General features: G+C 38.7%; 1 protein-coding gene across 1 annotated transcript in view; it reads left to right on the top strand.

The window, feature by feature from the left end:
- LOC105919487 (gamma-aminobutyric acid receptor subunit alpha-2) overlaps positions 1 to 11,112 on the top strand; it is a 54,500-nt gene extending 43,388 nt beyond the window's left edge. Inside the window, exons 8-10 of the mRNA XM_012854816.3 lie at positions 7,625 to 7,777; positions 8,339 to 8,541; positions 10,508 to 11,112. Of these exons, the coding sequence (XP_012710270.2) occupies positions 7,625 to 7,777; positions 8,339 to 8,541; positions 10,508 to 10,816 (665 nt within the window). The 3' untranslated portion in view covers positions 10,817 to 11,112. The remainder of the gene's footprint in view (positions 1 to 7,624; positions 7,778 to 8,338; positions 8,542 to 10,507) is intronic.
- The last annotated feature ends 11,371 nt before the right edge of the window (positions 11,113 to 22,483 follow it).

Here is a 22,483-nt window from a genome sequence, read left to right as displayed (position 1 = left end):
ATAAATAGTCAATACAAAGCACCTCATGAATGTCCATGTGTATTTAAATGAGTCAGCTGATCGTTGGCATTTCATGGCCAACAACAGCAACCAGGGAGAAAAAGCTAAGAGACTGTAAACACATTTCGCAGAAAGGTGGTTATTAAATGTTTAAATCAGAGGTAAAGGCACAAATGTCCATGTTAAAAGAACGTGTTATAAAGTGAACTTGATTGCTGTTTGAAATGTCAGGTGACTTCCTTACGCAGTCATGCTCCGTGTACAAATTCCTCTTTTCTCAGAGGAGTCTGTGTGCACCCAGGTCATCATTTTGAATAGGGAGACCCCCCCCCCCCCGCCTCACCATCCACCGTGCAGAATTATGCACGCAGGTATTTGACTGTTTACAGTAATTAAAGTCATTGCCCCACACCTTATCACAATATATGTGTTAATCTGTGGTGATCATCAGGGAGAGGAATGTGATGGTAGAAAACCCAGATAAAATCTTGTGTGGACTTTGCTTTAAGACTTAAGTTGGCTTATGGGCATTTCTTTAAAATGATTTGAAAGTCCTTTATGTATAGTTATGTGTCACCAATGCAAGTATGAATAGCACTGCAGCTTTGAATGCTAAAAAAAAGTTGCTGTATGATTAAGGGGTGAACCCAAACATCAAAGGAATCATCATGCAGTTTGGCTGCAGTTCTGTTTTCTGAAACGCTGTGTCAGTTTCACATGAGGGGCGACGGGTCAAACGCCATCAAGTTCCACCTTTGTCTCAGCAGTCCACCGAGAAGTCTAAGGAGCCATCAAAATGTGATGGGACTTTGTGCTTTAGTGACATCTGGAGAAGACTTCATGTCAATAGAAATATTCAAAATATATTTACTGATTTGCTCTTTGACATCATTTCAGCTGCTGCACATCTTGCAACATTTTTCTAAATGTCTTTTCTTGCCTTTTTCCTGTGGTTGTTGTGCTGGGCTGCTGTGTCCACTCTCTGACTTGGCTTAGTCTACATCTGTAGACAATGGGAAACTTTCTGCAGTTCTTTCATCAACGAGGTACTCAGCCGTTAGACGTTTAGGAGTGGAGCCCTGTTGAAGCGGGAGTGACCGCTGGTAGAAGACTCACACTAATGGTTTATTCTTGAAAGGGTCAATGATTCATGAGAATCTGTTTGACTCCCTGAAGAAGGCTTACGTGACACAATTTGATTGGTCTTTTATACTAGTGGTTCTCAGCTAGTCTGGATTCAGTGCCCACCACCGCGCCTTATTGAGAAGCCAAGTAAGTCAAGGATGTTTTTCAGCCAGTTTTTAACATTCAGTCACTTCTCCAAGCATTAATTAGAGGGCTGGCCAAAAAATAAGAGCAATTAGTTACAATCTTTTTCAAAGACTCAGTTGCTGTTGTAATACAAAATACATTAAGTAAAAAGTGTACGTACTGGGAAATAATAATAATTAAAAAAAAACACTCAAAGTATGTAGTTATAATTGAGAAGATTTAAACAAAATGCCTTGTAAAAATGAAAAATGAACCAGAAAGTTCAAATCAAACACTTTCAGGTCTTAAGCAGCACTCTGATTAACCTTAGGTGTCACACTAACTTAAATCTAACTTTTTATTTATCTATTTATTTTTGCTCCTGATGAGAGCCTCAAAATCTGGAGTTCAAGTAGAGAAAGCAATTGTGAGGTCGTGGTGAGTGTCCAGTGTGCTTCTGTGCTCTGCCTTCAGCTGAACCGGAGCAGAGGAGCCACATTACTGCGTTAGACAACAAAACGGAGGCAGTCTGGCTGGATGTTTTCACTGTTTTTCTTCGCAGAGAAAATAAATAGAAAGTAAATATGAAAACAAAAGGCATGGAAAGCGGGAAAGGGTGTTGTCATGTAGCACAGCCAGTCTTTTCGGGTGTTGAAAAGAGCAGCTTACCTTTCTCTCACAAGTTTGAAGCAGATCTTTCAGCTCTGGAGTTGGAATATCTCCTGTTTCCACTGAAAATTCAGTGTAGAAACAGCCTGTATTTCAGAGATGTAATCTTCCATTTTTGTCAGAACAAATTGAAATTAGTGTGTATTGTGTATCGTTAGACTTGCAGACAGACCCTCTGCTTGGCGATTTGGTAATTTGACGCAATTTTCCAAAAAAGAGGCTAAAGCGCTTCTGGGAGTGTTTCATTGCGGTGTTTTCAGGCAAAGCAAAAGAGAACAGAGCTGGATGCAGAGAGGGAGGGACAGTCAGACAGGGTCACAGTCAAAGTTTAATGAATTTCAGTTTGGTAATGCTAAAAAAAAGAAAGAAAAATGCTTTTTCTTTTAGTCGGCGGTAGTGTCCCTGTTGTGTGGAGTGTGTTTGGGTGGTTAGTTGTCAGTAAATCAATGTTTCTGAGGAGTGTTATTGTTTGATTTAATGGTGTTATTCAGTGAAGTATTTCTTCTGCTTGTGAACTTCATTTAGATATTTATATTGTTGTAAATGTGCTGTAGGGGAGATTAGATCAGTACCATTAATTTAATGACCGCAGAGCTCTATGAATCCCACCAAAACTCATATTTAAACCATCTTTATCATAGTTCTGAACAGTCCTTTTAATGAGGAAAGCTACACCCAGACTTCATTTACATTGCCACCTATTACTCATTATTGATCCTGCAGATTGAAAACAGTAAAAACAGAAGATATATGAACGATAAAGGACACTATTGCAAGAATTAATAGTACTATTAATTTATATTTCACTGTACCTTTGGTGTCTCCTCAAAATATTGCTCTGAATCTGCATAATGAGGACCATGCCTTGACTTCCATAGACTTCCATTATTCTTCTAGCCTTTCCATACCCTATCCTTAACCTTTTCCAGTATATACCGAACCCTAACCTAAACCTAATTAACACCTTAGTGCTAAACCTAACCCCCAGCCCAGAAAAAGGGGAGGACCACAAAAAGGTCCTCACTTTACAGGAAACTCCTCACTTTACTAGTAAAATGAACTCAAAATGTTCTTGCTCGGCTGCAAGTACAAGCACACACACAGTGTAATTTCCTGCCCTTGACGATAGGTGGCACTAACTGGCAGACGTTTAGCTGTTTGCGCGGCAATAGAAGGACGCTCACTCATCACACAGCATCAGCAGGACTGACAGATGTTTACAGCTGCAAATCTTTAGCATTCAGTTGCATGATAGTCCCACCATTCCTTGGTGATTCTTTGGTTACGCAGGAAAATGGTTTCTCTTACAGCCCGAGATGTACTTACGTTTGGCCGCGCTCCATCACCATGTTTGAAAAAACGATGTCAATTCACGTTACAGGACGTTCATTGCCAGCTATGATAAGTTTTATAAACGAAGTAATAGCATTTTTTTTGCCCAGACAAAGGTTGCTGTTTTAGACTATGCAATTTTATTAAAGCCATAGAAGAATTATGCCAGAGATTTTCAATATTAATTTAAATATTTCATTTGTTTTACAGACATAACAAAAAAGGATCAAATAAATACCCCTTAAATGTAGTTATTTACTCGTCCTGTTTTTGCTGAACATTATCTTTGCTGTTCAAATCATTTTAGAGTAACGCTAGAAATATCAAAATCAATTCAGTTTATTTATATAGCGCCAATCTACAGCTGATGTCATGTCAGGGCACTTTACAGAGTCAATTCAATCAAATCAGACAGACAGACTGGTCAAAGGTTTTCTGTCTAAGGCAGGGGTGTCCAAACTTTTCGGTACATGGGCCAAAATTCTCAATTCAAAGGAACTCGAGGGCCAAAAAATGAACACAATTTTTTTTAAACCAAATCAATCATATTCATTTTTCACCTGCTCTATAAAATATGCTAATTGTAGATCCAAAATAAAAAAAAGGGTTTTACTCATTTGTTGTATTCATCCAGTTTGGAAATTATTTTGAATAATTTAATTTAACAATAATAAACTGAACTCTTTTTGGTCTAGTAATATAAGAACAGTATTTGGGTCAGTTGTTCTTTGAAAACATTTGCTGTAGTTAGCCAATTTTAATAATTGAATTCAATGCAGATTATAATGCACCAAAGTGTAAATTTGAGTAATTAAATATCATTGGATAGATGTTACTATGAAATTAAAGAGAATGTCAAATGTGTGTTTATTAAAAGACAAATACTTTGTGTTATACTTAACATTTTCAATTGTAGGATTTTAACTTTTCTGCAATAATTTTGCTCTAATTAAAAACTAAAATCTTCCATCTTCATCAGCCACTTGAAATGCAGTTGAGGGGCCACACAGAATCAGTACAGGGGCCACAAATGGCCCCCGGGCCGCACTTTGGACATGCCTGATCTAAGGAAACCCAGCCTGCACAGAGTCATTGGCGTGCAGCATTGACTCCTCCTAGATGAGCGTGTAGCCACAGTGGACAATCACTTGCATTGTGTCATTAACTTTGCAGCAATCCGTCATACCGAGCATGAGTGTAGCAAAAAGTCTAAGACGAGTCTAACCAGTTAGTTATAGCTGGAAATATTTCCAAACAACAACCACATTTGTCTTTCTCTGACGAGGGGAGGAAGTGTGCAGCAACAAGTGGGGGGGGGGGGGCAGTAATGTGTTAATCTATGCTCCATATAGCTGGAAAACTATGGTATGGTCACGGCGGTATTTGCTCTGGCATTTCACTAGCAACCTTGTGAACTGTGTGAACGGTGCGAGGAGTTTTGTTTGTTTTTAAAACTGCAGGCTTTTTGTGTAGACAGCATTGTTTTTACAGGCATGAAATCAGTGCTCTTTTGTATCATAAAGCACCATGAAAGCCCTCTGTATGGTGTGTGATTCTTAAATTGGTTACTGTCAATGACCGGTCAGGGATCCATGCTTTCTTCAAGCTGTAGGAATGCTGATGTGATTATTATCTGTGTGATCTAATCATTATTTTCCCTCTGGGTGAAAGCATCATAGGCGGCAGAGAAGAAAATTCTGCCTCATCCAGTATATAGTTCATACACCTCCCCCCATCCACAACCGAGGCATGGGGACTAGCATGCAAATTAAATTACACAAGACGTAGAGCTCCATTGGGCACTGGGAGTTTCTGAGCCTGTGTGTGGCAGTGGAATGGTGACGGGGAGAGAATTAGCTCAAACAGACGTGGTAAGACAAAGACAACTCAACTGTTTTAACGTTAAGAGGGGTGAATAAAACGGGAAATCTTCTAGGATTAGTCCATGAAGATGAACCCCCCCCCCCTTTCCCCTTTGCTGAAAAGGACTGTCTTCGTGCCAAACGGACGGCCGTACCGAGGCCCTCGTTTCAGAACCGCAGCAAACGAGCTACAGTATGTTTCTCTGTTCTGTTGCCATGGGTAACACATCTTTTTCTTCTCATGTCTAATCTTGGCTTGTCTTTGAGATCTCTTCCATTTGGGAAGCCTGCGTGTTTTCGCGGCTCTGACACGGCTTCATGCTCCTGTCGGATATTCAGCTTTGCTGCTAGGAAAACATGCCGTCTCCCTTTAAAGCTACAGATGCATCTTTATATTAAACTACACAGCTGACAGTTGCAGACGGCGGATTTAGTCAAAACCTGCCTTTGTTTTGAAATTGAGATACGAATACGCTGTGACATCTGTTTTTTTAAAGATATAAAGGATACACTGTCTGATTTTATTCCACTTTATTAGACATTTACATTTCTCTGACTTTCCTGTTAGTGTGACTATGATCGGGTTGTACTTGAATAAAGTAAGCTTGTTTTAATTGAATTGCGACTGAATTAGATCCAATACAACTTGATACAAACTGAACAGCAAACATTTAAACTGATTTCAACATAACTGAATTACAGGTACATTTACACTCATTAATTATACCCGGGAGTACAGATACAATACACAAATTAAACTGACTTGAAAAATCCTAAAAAAAAAACAAAACAAAAAAAAAACGTAGCCTGTCCTTTCATATCATTTTTCCATAAGTTCTATTAAATCAGAGTTGTTAATAAGAAATTCCCTGTAGGTAAGCACCCATCACAGATTTTTAAACAATTTCTGATGTCCACTTTTTATGAAGGTTTGCCCTAATGAAACTTTTATGTAAACTCTGATTTCTCTTCAAGAACTATTATTACCAGCACCAAAAATACTTCTTTCAAACTTTCTGCTGTGAGCGTTATTAATGATTATAAACAAAGTGAATCTTGAAAAACAAGGTTTTGGTGTTATTATAAAACTGATAAAATGTACATATTGTAGCAAAACAGATAGGAGCTGAAAATTAAATAAAAACAGTAACTTTGCAGTAATATCTCCAGACGTCCTGGTATTTACTGATGTCGGTTCCTGGTCCCTTTGCTAATAAGAGCCGACTTGGAAACGATTCACTGATGGCTCCTTTTTAAACATTAAAAACTGTGTACGGAACGATGAAAACTTAAAAAAAATGCAAAATGGTAAAGGCTTGTAATGACCATCCCCAACAAATGTCTGTGTTACAGTCAGAGCAAGACAACGGTCAGTTTTACACACACACGTTACTGAAATAGCTGAGTCAGCAAAAACCTCCTCACCAAAGAATGTTGCAACCTCTTATTGCTTGGGTTTGGTGCGTTCACTTATCATAAAATTATTGGATTATTGGTATGAATCCAGGCACCAGCAGGTTGTTTGGTGCATCCCTAATTCACTGTTTTAATATTTGGAAACATTTCACTAATTTTATGGACTCCATCCACAAGTATATTTTTTTAGCAGGTTTGGCAGAGCCATCTTCTGGTTAAAATGTCTCTTTATTAGAGGAACATGTTGTGATTTATGAAATGACTGTAAATGACATCAACCACCCATCCATCCATCCATGCAGGGTTAGTGCCTATCTGTAGCACTGGACAGTGGTCATAAATTGTGTATTAGCATAATCGATTGATTAGAATTTAGGCAAGGCAAATTTATTTATATAGCACAATTCAGTACAAGGACAATGCAAAGTGCTTTACATAATTAAAATATAGCAAAATAAAACTGAATAAAAGCAAGTAGGAATAAAATGTAGATAGAAAATAGAACAAAAAAGTGGTGATTCAGTTAACTAGAACAGTGAAGGCAATCCTAAACAGATGTGTTTTTAATCTTGATTTAAAGGAACTCAGGCTTTCCGCACCTTTACAATTTTCTGGAAGTTTGTTCCAGATAAGCGGAGCATAGGAACTAAATGCTGCTTCTCCTTGTTTAGTTCTGGTTCTAGGTATGCAGAGTAGGCTGGAGCCAGAAGACCTGAGTGGTCTGGAGTGTTGATACACTGATAACAAGTCTGTGATGTATTTAGGTGCTAAGCCATTTAGGGCTTTTTAGACTAACAGGAGTATTTTAAAGTCTATTCTCTGAGATACAGGGAGCCAGTGTAAGGACTTTAGAACTGGGGTGATGTTCTCTACTTTCTTAGTCTTAGTGAGGACGCAGGCAGCAGCGTTCTGGATCAGCTGCAGCTGTCTGATCAAATTTAACCCCAAACCCACTAATAGTAAGTTAATAGTAACTGAAAAACTGTATACCAGGTGGGTTTGATTTGTCTGGAACCGACCTGTTATAGACACGGGTGTTTTCATTAATTTTATTTAACATTGTTTTTTTTTTTCTGTTGTTTGTTTCTTTGCAGGGGAATACACAGTGATGACAGCTCATTTCCACCTAAAGAGGAAGATTGGCTACTTTGTCATTCAAACGTATCTCCCATGCATTATGACAGTCATCCTTTCCCAGGTGTCTTTCTGGCTAAATAGAGAATCGGTGCCTGCCAGGACTGTGTTTGGTAAATAAAGTACTACTTCCTTAACTTTTTTTTTTGCCCTCCAGACCTTACAGGAATGTTGCAACCTCTTGTTGGATGAATGTAATTTAACACCAGGGGAATGATGGTTCAATCTCAAAGTCATTTGAGTTTAAGATTCAGAGGGTTCTGGCCCGACGGTACTGACTCCCAGGTTCATGACCTTGATTAAGGCCGCAAGCCGAAACGCGTTGGTCAGCAGAAGAAACCGTTTCCTAGTGCTTAAACCAGTGCTGGAGTCTTCCAGCGATGGTTCACTTACTACTTCACCAGGCTTTTACATTCAACCAGCTGCTAATGAACAGATTAGGCAGCTTAAACTCATGTTAGTGGGCTAAATTGGGTCAGAAAATCTTTATACAGAAGGAAAATCAAGGCAGGAAACAGTGACAGCAAACATTTATACTGTAAAGAGTCCATAGAGAGAAAGGGGACATAAATGCAATTTATTGGAGTGCTACAGTTTAATGTCTTGGTTCATGGCAGCCCTCCAATAAAATGATCAAAGTGGGTTGATAAAGCGCTCCTATTGTCTTTTTCCAGGCGTGACCACCGTTCTCACCATGACCACCCTGAGCATCAGCGCCAGGAACTCCCTGCCCAAGGTTGCCTACGCCACCGCCATGGACTGGTTCATCGCCGTCTGCTACGCCTTCGTGTTCTCCGCCCTGATTGAGTTTGCCACCGTCAATTACTTCACAAAGCGCGGCTGGGCCTGGGATGGAAAGAGTGTTGTGAGTGAGAAGGTAATGAAGAAGAAATCATCTGTTCTGACAGCCTCCGTTTTCAAAGAGAATTCATTAGCATTGTGCTGTGGCAGATTGTGGCTCCAGAGGCATTTCCTGGAGATGAAGGGGGGGAAAAAATGGCAATTTCTGATTTAATTCTCCACATGTTTTTTTTTTCTTCATTTCTTCATTTTTATTCATTGGAACACTGACTGCACTTTATTGAAATAGTACAATATAGCTGACTACATTCTAGCTTTTTATTCATTGTCTTCTTTTTATCTTCAAATTTCTTCAGTTTTTTTTCTTCCTTTTTATCACACTTAAATATTTCTGATCATCAACCAAATATAATTTTAACAGAAGATAACCTGATCATTTATAAAAAAGCAGTTAAATGACAATGTCATTTGTTAAGGCAAAAAGTTATCTGAAAACAATCTATGGCAGATTAAATGTGATTACCCTTATGTATTGGAAAGCAGAGTCTGGTTTCTCTAGTCTATCCACACCCAGGCCCAATTATCTGCTGACCTGCAGTATCAGGAAATGTCAAAAGCTGTCCGAGAGTATGAAGAAGGGTAAAAGATCTCAAAATGCAATGCATTATACCCCAATACAAAGAAATTGTAGAACAGAAGAGAAACAAAATCTTTTAACTCTATACTTTTGGACTCCAGGGAAGCAAATAGTGTGTCATTATTCACAAAGAGAACAAGGCGTCAATCTTTGATTAGCCAACTAAAATTGTATCGAAAACCATCCAGGAGGCAGAGGTGGGGAATCCAGGTTCAGAAAGTAAAAAGCCGGTCCAGAGATCAGTTCTAACTATTTGCATTTCCAGCTCCACAGCATCTCCAGGGACTAAAATCCCCTGATTGAAAGACCAGGATGAAGGAAAACCTGGCAGGGTTTTTACTTTCTGAAGCTGGATGTATTCCCCTCTGCCAGGATATCACACAGGAACCCAGAGCAACATCTACAATTCTGCACACCTCCTATAGCAGGTTATGTGTTCATGATTAGATAATGAGAAAAGGACTGAGCAAGAATGGCATCCATGGACGAGTTCAAGGGCTGCAATCACTGCTGATAAAATGCAAACAAACATAAATGCCCATTTCAGATTTGCCAGAACTATCATCTTGATGATTCGCAACACTCTTGGGAAATATTAGTTGGACTGATAACATGAAAGGCCTGGATTCTTGAGTGTGTCCCATTATATGTTATATAAAACTAACACATCCTTCCAGAAAGAGAAAACGGTGTTGGAGGTGTCATAGGCAGGGGCTGCTTTTCTGGAGGGTTAGTCGTAATTAATGGAGGCAAAGCATCTGCTCTCTACCAGAAAATTCAAAAGAAAATGCAATTGAGACATTGAGATGTGATTCTAAACAGCCGTTTCATGCTAAAAAAAAATAAAATAAAAACCTCTACCGAGACTGAAATAAAGCATTTCTACAAAGAAAGAGTTTGGAAAAATTACTCTACTCCATTAAATCATCCCTTGAAACCTGCGCTTTGTATTGAATCAGGTTATTCTTTTTGAACAATAAAATTGGTTTAAGTATGTGAAATATTGAAGTATGACAAAAAAAAAAGCAACAAGAAAATGCATTTGTAAGGGAGCAACCACTTTTTTTCACTGCAGCAAAAATGATGCAATGACATACCGACAGGCTGGACACACGGAAGCAACCGAGCTCCGAGAAAAAACAAATGCTGTACATCATCACGGTTCATGGTTTTGACTAAAGCTCCCTTCTATGAGATGCGGTGAAAGCAGCAGATTGCTGCCTTTTGTCTTTGCCAGTGTTAGAAAATGTGAAAGTGAGCGTGCACACTGTTGACTGACCTTGTCCTTTCTGGCCTTGCAAAACGTGTCTGCTACGCCCATGCGCTTAATTAGCATTTTAAATTCACGGCCAGGTGATGACAAGGAAAGGCTTCTGGTCACTCGTCTCTTGTGCTCTGTCCACAGAAGAAAGAGAGGGCATCTGTGATGAAGAAGAACAATGCCTACGCCGTAGCAGTGGCCAACTACGCGCCCAACGTGGGCAAGGATTCCGGCACGCTTCCGACCATTGCCAAAGGGGGCGCCGTGGATCCCAGCAAGCCCAGAGCAGACGGGAAAACCCCGGACGCCAAGAAGACGTTCAACAGCGTCAGCAAGATCGACAGGTTGTCACGGATTATGTTTCCGGTTCTCTTTGGGACGTTCAACCTCGTCTACTGGGCCACCTACTTAAACAGAGAACCGGTTATAAAGGATATGGTCCCGTCCAATTAGAACCCTGCTTTAGACGGGTTCTGGTCTGGGGAAGAGATGAACCAAATACCTCCAGCAACTGTGACCACACACTTTTGCAGTCCCGGATTGCAGTGTGAGCCTCTTTCTCCGCCCGTTTTCTACACCGTCTGCAGCACTTTTGAAAAGCCCGGCTTTTTGTAAATGTGTATGTATATTTATATATTTAAGGTTTCATTGTGATAAATTGTGCGGTTACTTTGACTCAAGTGCATATTTCCTTCAAAGTTTGTTTCCGGAAACTTCACGTGGCCACTGTACATACAACCCTAATGGAAGAAAAAAAAAAAAACTTAAATACATTAACACATGCATTTTATTTGCGGTCATATTAAGTGTGTTCACATATGCTGGTAAAATCCACTTTCTTGGTATCACAGTTTTTTAGTTAAAGGAACTCAAAAATAACTTTTGTTTTGTTTTCTGGCCATACAAGAGTGACATTGTTAATTTATTTATTTTATTTATTTTGGTCTGTCCAAGTAACGAAGCACACGTGTATAGCACTGTTACTGTTTTAAATTTGTTTTATTGTTCTGGGACAGCAGGTGGGAGCCTGATCCTCAGGATATGTAAATCATTTTTAACTAAAAAAAAAAGGTTAAAAAGGTTTGTGAGGAAACGATGTCTGTGTTTTTCCACTGTTTACGTGCCAAGTCTGATTTCAATACAGTATGTCCTTTAAAAAAAAGATTTCATTATGAAATGAAAGCGTGACCAACACCAGAAAGCAGAGAAGAACGACGCGGCGTAATTACAGACGTGACTCTCTTGGCTGACTTATTAGCGTTAGCGCCAACATTAGCATTTTTCTTCAGTAATGTTACAGGCAATGGTTTTGTGTCAGTGCGCCAATTCCTTTTGTGCATTACGTCCCACCCTGCTTCCGTTTTGTACCCGTAAACAAACACCTGTAGACCCTGGCATGTGTTTGCTGCTCTCTTGTCCACTTTTGTACCTTGGGACTTTTGGTCGATTGACAACTGACTTTTCAGAGTGTAAAGCGATGCCGTGGTTTAATCCTGACCTGGCAGCAGGACATTTCGTACCTGCTTTGACGTCCTACAGCTGTAAGGAAATGTGTTATCAGCAGGAAGTCCCTCCAAGTTGATTTTGGTTTCACCAGGAGTCCTCTAACGTGACTGATGTTTTATCAACCTGAACAGGTCCAAACTGGGATAGGAACCAAATAAATGGGAACAGAAGATAAAGCAAAGTTTTCAGCTAATAATACAGAACTGAATTAAGTTACACCTATGATTTTAAAGTTTTTTATGAGAATTTATCTATATAATTTTTTTTAAAATAACTAGAAACAACAAATTATGTCCCATTTTTTTAGCTTCCTATTACTTTGCCATTACAGCAGGGGAGATTTATTTTTTGCCCTTCAAATGTTTTATGGCGCAGTACAAAAAAACACTCATTATTACTGAAAAGAAGATTAAAAAAAACATTAATTAATACGTTAGAACTGTCAGACACTAAAAGCTGAAGTTGTCAACTTTGGAAAGGAAGCAGATACACTAACCTGTACTTTTAAAAAATAAATCTGCATAAAATAAATGAAGTGGCCTGTTTATGGCTCTGGACCTGAGAGGATTATTGGCCAGGTTTAAAACGTTAAGACAAGAAGTTGGATGGTACAAAATACTAACGTGTAGTTATGCAATGAGGTTAGGAAATGGCAAAGCGACATATTGAAAGAGGGCTTATTTCCCTCTGTAGGTTGAATTCTAGAGCAAAACAGTCCTAAGAATGCTCAAATCTCAACAAATCAGATTTGTTTCGCTTTAACTGTTTTCCCTCAAGAGTTTGTATCACACCCTATCTCCATTGATTGTGGTTGTCCCAGTTTGAGCCAGTTAACCCTTGTAAAATCTAACAGATTTATGACCTGTGATCTAACCAGCATAACTCAAAGCAACCCCCTGGTGACAGATATCTGTAGGGACCTCATGGTGGCATTTCCCCCAGCAGGTCGGGATTGATGCATGGTCTCCATCAAACGTTCCACGACAGGCACTACTTCGTACTTAAAAAGGTCAGCTTGTGGTTTTTATTTTAAATTGTTATGGGGATTATTTCACTGCAACATTTAATTTTTTATTATTTATTATTTGCCCATTTTTGTTCTTTAAATGAGTTTTGGTCATTTGGCTTTTTCCCCATTTTGTTTTACTGGAGCTTTGCTGGTTTTGTCCCTGACTTTATTTAAAACAGTTTTATACCAATGTTTCAACAATTCTGGCTTGCCTTGAGAAATGTTCCAGATTTAAAGTAATTGTTTCTTCTATTAATCAGGCTCTATTATATATATATATATATATATATATATATATATATATATATATATATATATATATATATATATATATATATATATATATATAAATAAATACCAGTAGGAGGTTACCTAGAGTTGTATTGTTGACACAACCCATATTTTGTCAATTATACTTACAGGGGCTGTAAAGAGGACAGTGAGCAGAATGAAAACACATGGCATTAGGACGTAATTTCACATGTACAAAAATGTATGTGTGTGTATATATACATATACATATACTTATATATACAGACATACATATATTTATTCAATTGTAACTCGGACAAAAAAACACAAAAATAAAAAGATGGTGTAGCCTCATGGTTACAAAATGAGAGAAGGCTGGGATGGATTAGCTACAGGTGGATACTTTAAAGAGGGTATGTATGAACTGGTAACCTGAACTGAACCCTGGTGGGATGACTCCTTTACACTCAGTTTGGTCACAATTTGTCCAAAACCAGAAATATTCCTGCTTTATTATATTTTTTAGTGTAAATGGCGCAGACAATAAAAACATGGTGATCATGCTGTCCTGAAGAGAAACTAAAACAGTCAGCTACGACTAAGAACTCCTAGGAAAAAAATGTTTGAAACATAACAGAGTAGAAGATTGTTGCTTTCTTCTTAAACTCAGATGAGTCGCCTCCTGCTGGCCAGGTCCAACATTACAAGAACTTCTACAAACAGGTCATTATTTATATATAGTCCAGTGACTCAAAAAGCTGAAAGTGGCTAAAGCATTTTTTTAAACTGTCAATTTAAAGGATAATGTGGATTTGAGATGATTAAGTTTTTCATATCCAGTCATTATAGCAAAGGAAAACTATTTGCATGAAAAGAAGGGGAATGGAAAGCAGAACGGAGCGTTAGATGTGATTAAAGGCCGAAGAAACAGATACATAGAAAAAAGTATGGCCCATTTTTTTTGCATTAATCTTTGAAATGTAACAAATGTTTTCTCCCTAAGTGATGCTGAAAGCCATTGCACTGGGAGGAATGTTCACAACCCTTCGCTGTGATATTGATGAGCTGTCTCTTGCTTCAAACCAGGATGTGTATTATCAGTGACTGTTTCCACCAAGGTCGCCCAAGCAGGAAATGCTTACAAATCCGAGAGAAGTACCGTGGATATACAAACAGACCTCCTGTGACCTCCAGGGCTCCTGTGAGCCCCTGTTTGAGAAAAAAAGTCAGGCTTTTCTTTTGTTTTGTTTATTTTATTGGTCTAGACATGTGCCATGTAGCTAATCTTTGTGGATGTGGCCTAAAGTGAAAGGTCGCTGTTGAGCTTTGGAGCTGGATGAATATCAAAAGGTACATGCAGCTGTCAAGTAATTTATTCCCATTAGCATCACAAGAACAGGGACAACCAGTTGTTCTGCTTCACGGACATCTGGCCAGAAAAGCATCCGAGCATTTAGTTAAATTCACAAGGGTATCATGTAGGAGGTCTAATGTCTTAAAAGACTTTTAGGATGGTTTTTAGACTTCGCGAATTGCAGAAATGTACTATATGAACTGTTTTGTTGATGATTTTTGTCTGTCATTCTGTATGTGAAATATCCTGTTCAGCCCCATAGAAGAGATCATATATGATATTATCTTTCTCATAAAGTGTTTACAAATGTGTTTACTTTCTATTTAAACATATTTAATTTAACCCTATTTATTTATTTAAGCTAACTTTGCATGCATGCGTTTTTTTTCTTCTTCATGTCATGAGCTATTGCTCACCCTTTCACTGACATCCAAACAGAAACTTAAAACATTCCAGATCAAATGATTGTTCCGAAGATGGGTGACTGATTTTAGTGCACAGTTTTTAATAAAAACACATTCTTTCAGGTGTTCATATCCATTCTTGTGATAATTTCGGGACACTGGAAACTCTTGCGGTAAAAATCCAGTGGCGCAGTGGGTAGCGCTGTTGCCTTGCAGCAAGAAGGTCCTGGGTTCGAGTACACCCCTGGGTCTTTCTGCATGGAGTTTGCATGTTCTCCCTGTGCATGCGTGGGTTCTCTCCGGGTACTCCGGCTTCCTCCCACAGACCAAAAACATGACTGTTAGGTTAATTGGCTTCTCCAAATTGTCCTTAGGTGTAAGTGTGTGTGTGAATGGTTGTTTGTCCTGTTTGTCTCTCTGTGTTGCCCTGCGACAGACTGGCGACCTGTCCAGGGTGTACCCCGCCTCTCGCCCAGTGAACGCTGGAGATAGGCACCAGCACCCCCCGCGACCCCATGAGGGAGAAGCGGTTTGGAAAATGGATGGATATATATAAATATATATATATAAATATATATATATAAATGTTTGCCTATTTTAGCAATAAGTCTCCTGATAATGGAAACCATCTTAAATATGTTGGAGAAAGCTAACATTTCAATCAAGATGCTCTTTAAATGTATCCAGAATAAATGTATCCAACCTGACATTTCCTAAAACACTAAAGGAGCATCAATTATGTGGATTGATCAATGATGTGGATTGATATGTATATATATGTATATATATGTATATGTATATATATGTATATATATATATATATATATGTATATATATATATACATGTATATATATATATACATGTATATATATATATACATGTATATGTATATATATATACATGTATATGTATATATATATATATATATATATATATATATATATATATATATTATATATATATATATATATATATATATATATATATATATATACACACACAATACAAAACACCATTTCAGGTTCAACAATATCATAAAGAATGGTAAACAGTACAATGAAGAAATGCTCTTTATATATATATATATATATATATATATATATATATATATATATATATATATATATATATATATATATATATATATAATCTTTTTTGACAAAACAACAGTAGCTCACTAATCTAGTTCTTCAAACACCTCCTGTTTCTGTAGCAGCTTTTTATCCAGGACTTGCTTGTTACTGGTAACGTCCCAGTTATCTCGCCGGAAAATGAGTTGAGCGGCTCATCTTTTCTGCTGCAGGAGAGGATGCTGCCAACCAGTGCTCCCGTGCTGCCAAGAACTATTATTATTTAGACAGAAAGGCCCAGTGGCACTGAGCTGTAATGCAAAGCTCGTTTTCCGACCTCTTTCTCGAGCGCAGTCCACAGCTGACCCCGCTTGTCCGCTCAGAGATTATGGCCTGACAGAAATCTTTGTTGATGGACAGGAAGTATCTCGTCGCTTAGACAGCGCTGCATAGCTTCTTACATACATGCCTCAAAATCCACATAATTGACGCTCCTTTAGTGTTTTAGGAAATGTCAGGTTGGAGCATATAAGCTAAAGAGAATTCTGGATACATTTAAAGAGCATCTTGATTGAAATGTTAGCTTTCTCCATCACATTTAAGATGGTTTCCATTATCAGGAGACCTATTGCTAAAATAGGCAAACATTTTGACCATTTTCTGATCTTACAACAACAAACTTCTCCACCCCCCCACCCCTTTTTTTTGGAATTTTATTTGATAGACCAACACAACATAATACATAACTATGAAGATTCAGGGAGATTAGACACGGCTTTCATTGTTTATGGAAACCAAAGAGCTGAAAATACTTGTTTTGCATTTGAATTCAAATCCAGACAACTTTATTAATCACATTGGGCAATTCGTTTTTATTTATTTAATAATCGTAGTCCTAAATAAAACCCTGTACAACTAGTTGTCTAAAGAAATTTCCCAGTTAGTAAGTAGAACGTACTTTTTAATTTTATCTCTGTGTAAATACGGCTGTTCTCTTACGGGTCTGTTACAGAACGTTAGTGACCAAACAGCCTCTTGAAGGAGGGGCTCTGGTCAGAAGAGAAAATAACTAAACCTTTTGGCCTTCATGCAAAGCCCTGTATGATTGGCAGAAAAGTAACACTGCACATCACTATGACCACGCCATTTCCTCAGTGAAACACGGCGGTGGCGGCATCAAACTGTGGGGGTGCTTTTTTGATCAGCAGGGACAGGGAATCTGGTCAATGTTGACTGGAAGATGGATGGTGCTGAGTACAGGGCAAACCAGGAAGGAATACCTGGCCGAAGCAGCAAGATACTTGGAAATTCAGCAGGATAGAAACACCTAAATATACAGTCAGAGCTACAGAATCAGAATCAGAATCAGACATACTTTAATAATCCCAGAGGGAAATTACTTTTGTTACATCCTCCAGATATACAAACATTTATATATATATATTTACAACATTCCACACAAAATAATACAAATATATACATACATAACTCTCTCTCTCTCTCTCTCTCTCTCTCTCTCTCTCTCTCTCTCTCTCTCTCTCTCTCTCTCTCTCTCTCTCTATATATATATATATATATATATATATATATATATATATTATATAGATATATAGATATATATAGATATAGATCCACATACTTTTGTGGTTTGGATTTGAGCATATTCAAGTGCCATAATTGGGAAACTGGAATACGCACCATCCAGTCTCACCAACCTTCAGCTAATTCTCACTAAAATTGTAAAGCTGTTAGAGACATAACCTAAAACACTCACAGCTGTACTCGCAAAGGAAGGTGGTCCTGCATATTATTAACTCTGAAGGGCTATAAAAAAATGTCTTGTTCAATTTTTTTTACCCATGTAACCTTTTCCCCCCACTATGTAATTAAATGCTTTTGAATTTCTCTCACAAAATCTTGATTAAAAATACATTGGAGTTTGCAGTTGAACGTGACATAATGCAGCAAGGTTCAAGGGATGTGAAAACTATTGCAAAGCACCGTTTTTGAGCACAGGTGCACTACTTTAGGAACAAAAACACAAGATTATTATTATTTTTTTTTAATGCGTGTCATTATGAAAATCCAGGACACTTCATCTGAAATGGTTGTTTTCTTTAAATGTTACAGATTAGCTACAGGTAAAGAGCGTATCTCCCAAACATCCAGAGACTTCATAACAGGGTCTGCAGTGAGTGTGATGCAGGTCAAGCACAAAGGTCCTTCCTTCAGTCATGTAAAAAGTCTTCAGAAGAGTGTATTACCCAACAGGACCCTGTATATCCAGTTGACTGCTCCATGTCAGGGAAAACGCTGTGAGAGAGATGAGTCAGATATTTGTGTGAGAAGTGTACTCTGTGTTTGTAAGGACTAGCAAAGCTCTGCAACAAAACAGTTCCCAGCTACACAAAATTGGAAGACAAATGATTGAAGGACATTAATTGCTGATTATCTGGTCTCAAAAGCAAAGCATGATTTTCCGTCTTTTTTTCTCTCTCTTCCTTTTACTAGTTGCATTGTTCCTCATGTACCTGCTTGCCTTGGTTTGGTTTATCATCTTCAAGTGGCCTGTACCTGCAGACTAGATGAGAGCCAGAAACAGAGCGATGCACTATAATCTAATGATGTAAGATAGAATACGGTGGTACATTCTCCTGCGCATTAATGCTAAATTTTATTACATAAAAAAAATAAAGAGCATGGCAAGCAGCAACTGGGGCTAATAGAGGCTTATTATGTTGCACAAAGAAGAGAAGCAATAATCTATTCATGTGCAAGGCAGCTTCGTTGTCATAGCAACTGACATCCATTTTTATCCTTCATCTGACAGACTGAGCGGGCGGGACTAACGACTGTCAGTCGTGTCGAAAGCTGAGAAATTTGTCGTAAAAACAATAAATAGCCTGCCTGCAGGCCAGCAGGGCATGAAATCAGAATCAACAAGTCATTTCCTCTAACATGACACAATGCAACGGAAGGCTTTGCTTGCTTCCCTTCAACGGAAAAACACAAACCAAAAAAACAACAAAAAAAAAAACAAAAAACAAATGCACGTTTTTAATTTAACAAAGAAGTACAATATCACTGATGCGAGAATAAAAGCACGGGGAGCATGCCCAGATACATGTGCCACGATGGCCGTCTATAAGACCAATCAGTGAAGAACAAACAAAGCGCCTCCGAGATGCGTTTCTCATTTAAATGTATTTATCTTGTCAAATAAATAAATAAATAAATAAAAATAAATAAATAAATAAATAAATAAATAAATAAATAAATAAATAAATAAATAAATAAATAAAATAATGACGTAATTCATTTAAACTGGTTCAAATTGATTTTTTTTTAATCCGGCTTCTGGTTTGAACGAACTACATTTCCCACAATTCCGTGCCTCTCTGACCTGTAACCCAAAATGTCAGCACCCTGACAGCTCCTGCAAGGACCGCTGTTGATGTTCGTGTAGCTGTATTTTGTTTTATTTCGCGGCAGACTGTCCGCTGAAGCCACGGTTATCAGTCCATTTTATTTTAGCATGTTGCTAATCTCGCTAATGCTGCGCAGGTAGCTTTTACACGGGCTTGTTAGCATTTAATAATAATAATAATAATAATGCTGCGAGGCTTCCAGCTCTAAGGAAACATGTCTCTGGTCAAACAGCTCTGCGACATTCCTTTATTAGGACGGCTTTTACACTTTAAAGTGTGCAGGAGGAAAATAGCGAGCTATAACCTTTGCTACAAGGTGGTGAGACACCGCTGGATAAAAAGTCTCCCTGTATTATCCAGTAGCTTGAGGAGCTGGAGCACACAACCAGCTAAGGTAAACAGACCCACCGAGGAGCCAGTTGGGCAGCCACGCGTGGATTACTGGCAGTAAATAGGACATCTTAATACTTAGTTTTTTACTGTTAGCAGAGTTGGTTGACTGGTCTTTGTTGCTCCCTAGGATGCTGTCGACCTGTCCAAGTTCCCTGTGGACAAAATCAGGAATTTCTGCATCATCGCCCATATCGACCATGGGAAAAGCACTTTGGCGGACAGGCTGTTGGAAATGACAGGTACAGCACATGAGCTTTGCTGAAAGCTGCACACCTCCACAACACAGGATCAAACTCTCGGAGCGTGGGTCTTAGTAGCTCCTCTGTTGGGGAGATGTGAGACATAATGTGTCTGTGTTCTCTGTGAATTCTGAGCCGGTGTATAATCAAACTTTCGTTGTAGTTGCGTAATGCCAGTAAAGATCCTCGATGAAAAAATCAAACAAAATAGTTGCTCGTCAAGCTCAGCCTCTTAATAAGTGTTTTAAAAAAATATCAGCATGGTTTTGTGTTTTTTCTTTTCACAGTACCAGACTCCGCCATGTTTAAAAAAAAATAAATAAAAAATCAGTGCATCTGAATGTGGACTACTATCTTCTTCTCCTTTCTCACATATTCTACTAAAACAGTATTTACATTAATACACTAATGAATCAGATGTACAGTCCTGCGAAGGAAATGTATACACCCTATGAATGCCTGGGTAACATATTTGGAAATTCGGGTATTAAATATTAATTTTAGCAGTACTGAATACCTGTTACTTTTATAAATAATCAGGAAAGCGTAAAGAAAATTAAAAAAATCTAGAATTACTCACAGATGTATTGCATCAGCTTCGCATGATTAGAACATTGTTACTCGGCATTTCGAATCATGTTTGCCCGGCCTAAACTTCAGACATTTTTGTCCTGTCTGCTCTGACTAAATGTTTAAGGTTTAAACTGGTCATTGAGGGCTAAGATTGGAAGAACATTTTAGCATCTTAAGAGGTAGCAAGCGGTTTGAAAAGGTCTCAAATAGTTTGAATTCAGCGTTTCCGCAGAACATGAAATAGTCTATAAGTGTAGAAAACTTTGCATGCCAGAACATTCAGAGACTGCACATGTAACTTTCATAAGATACACAGAGGCAACCTCTGCCAGGAACGTGTCCTTCTGACGTTTGAGTCTAAAATTACATTTTTCAGACACGATACCAGAGGACACGTTTGGCATAACCCAAATAAAGCATTTCAGGAAAAGAACGTGAGAGCAGCAGTCAAGCATGGAGGTGGAAGTGTTTGGTGACACTTTAGTGCAGCAGGACCTGTCCAGTTTCTGACATGTTCGTTAAGGGTTCTTAACGAACATCATCATCTGTCATAAAAATAAAACTGAATTTTAAATGGATCCTGCTGTAAAATGGCGATTAACACAAAAAAGACCAGTAAATCTACCAAAAATTAGCTAAGAATTAAGAAATGGAAAGTTCTGGGCCTAGACAGAGCCTGGATATTGATCACTTTGAAACTGGCTGGGCATGCAAGAAACCCCTCAAAAGCCTCGCAGCTCTAAGTGAAGAGTGGGTCAAACCTTCCTCAGGTTTTACATTAATTCAATGTGTCCTGGAAGGTGACCTTAAGAGTTCTGAACACTGGTATTACCATCGTTTGCAGTTTCTTCAGCATGTTAGGCTGGAATTGTCACACTTACTGCTGATACTCCTGGACAACAGGTGCCATCGCAAAGACCGAGAAGAACAGGCAGGTTCTGGACAAGCTTCAAGTGGAGCGGGAGAGAGGGATCACGGTGAAGGCCCAGACGGCCTCGTTGTTTTACAGCCACGACGGACAGGAGTACCTCCTGAATCTCATCGACACGCCGGTAAATTCCCAGCCGCAGTGGTGCAGCGTGAACGGGGATCTGTTGTTAGGCTTTTGTAAAATTCAGAGCTCGGAGGAGTTCGTGCCTCTTTGATGTTCGGTTTTTCACATTTTGCCCAACTGCACTGCCAAATATGGCGGTATTTAAACATTTTTCAAACGTCTATCTTATCACATTACTACCAAAATCTTTAACAACTCTTTTAGGGACTCTATGTGATAGATAAACAGTAGTTCTTAAATCTACTCTGCTATTTTCTATTACATTTTTTTTTTTACAATAAAGAATCTGAAAAGTGCGGCATGCATTTGTATTCAACCCTCCTGAGCAATGCATCAGATTTTGCTGCAAGTCCAGCTGCAAGGAGTTTTGGGTTTGTCTCTAACAGCACAGCCTACCTGAGACGGTCAATGTCTACCGTTGTCTGCAGAATAGCTCAAGGTCAGTCAGGCTGGACGGCTGAACATTCATTTTCAAGTTCAGATTCAGGTCTGGACCATTCTGACGCATGAATGTGCTGTGATCCATCTTTTTAGAACTCGTAGGATCACCATCATCGGTTTATTGTTGTAATGTGACTAAATGTGAAAAGGTTCTTGTGTCGTGAACGCCTTTCGAACTCAAGTTTACGTTCTCTCCAGGGCCACGTTGACTTCAGTTATGAAGTGTCCCGTTCCCTTAGCGCTTGCCAAGGTGTTCTGTTGATTGTTGACGCCAATCAGGTACTAAACCTATATTTCATGACTTGTCGAGGATTTATCTGCTGCATGTTGGGAAGTCGCTGATCTGTTGTTGTCGTTTCAAGGGCATTCAGGCGCAAACCGTCGCCAACTTCTACC

This window comes from Fundulus heteroclitus, chromosome 23, assembly GCF_011125445.2.
Source record: "Fundulus heteroclitus isolate FHET01 chromosome 23, MU-UCD_Fhet_4.1, whole genome shotgun sequence".
Classification (NCBI taxonomy): Eukaryota; Metazoa; Chordata; class Actinopteri; order Cyprinodontiformes; family Fundulidae; genus Fundulus; species Fundulus heteroclitus.
Note: the sequence above shows the minus strand (reverse complement) of the source record. Positions and strands in the feature narration are given on the sequence as shown.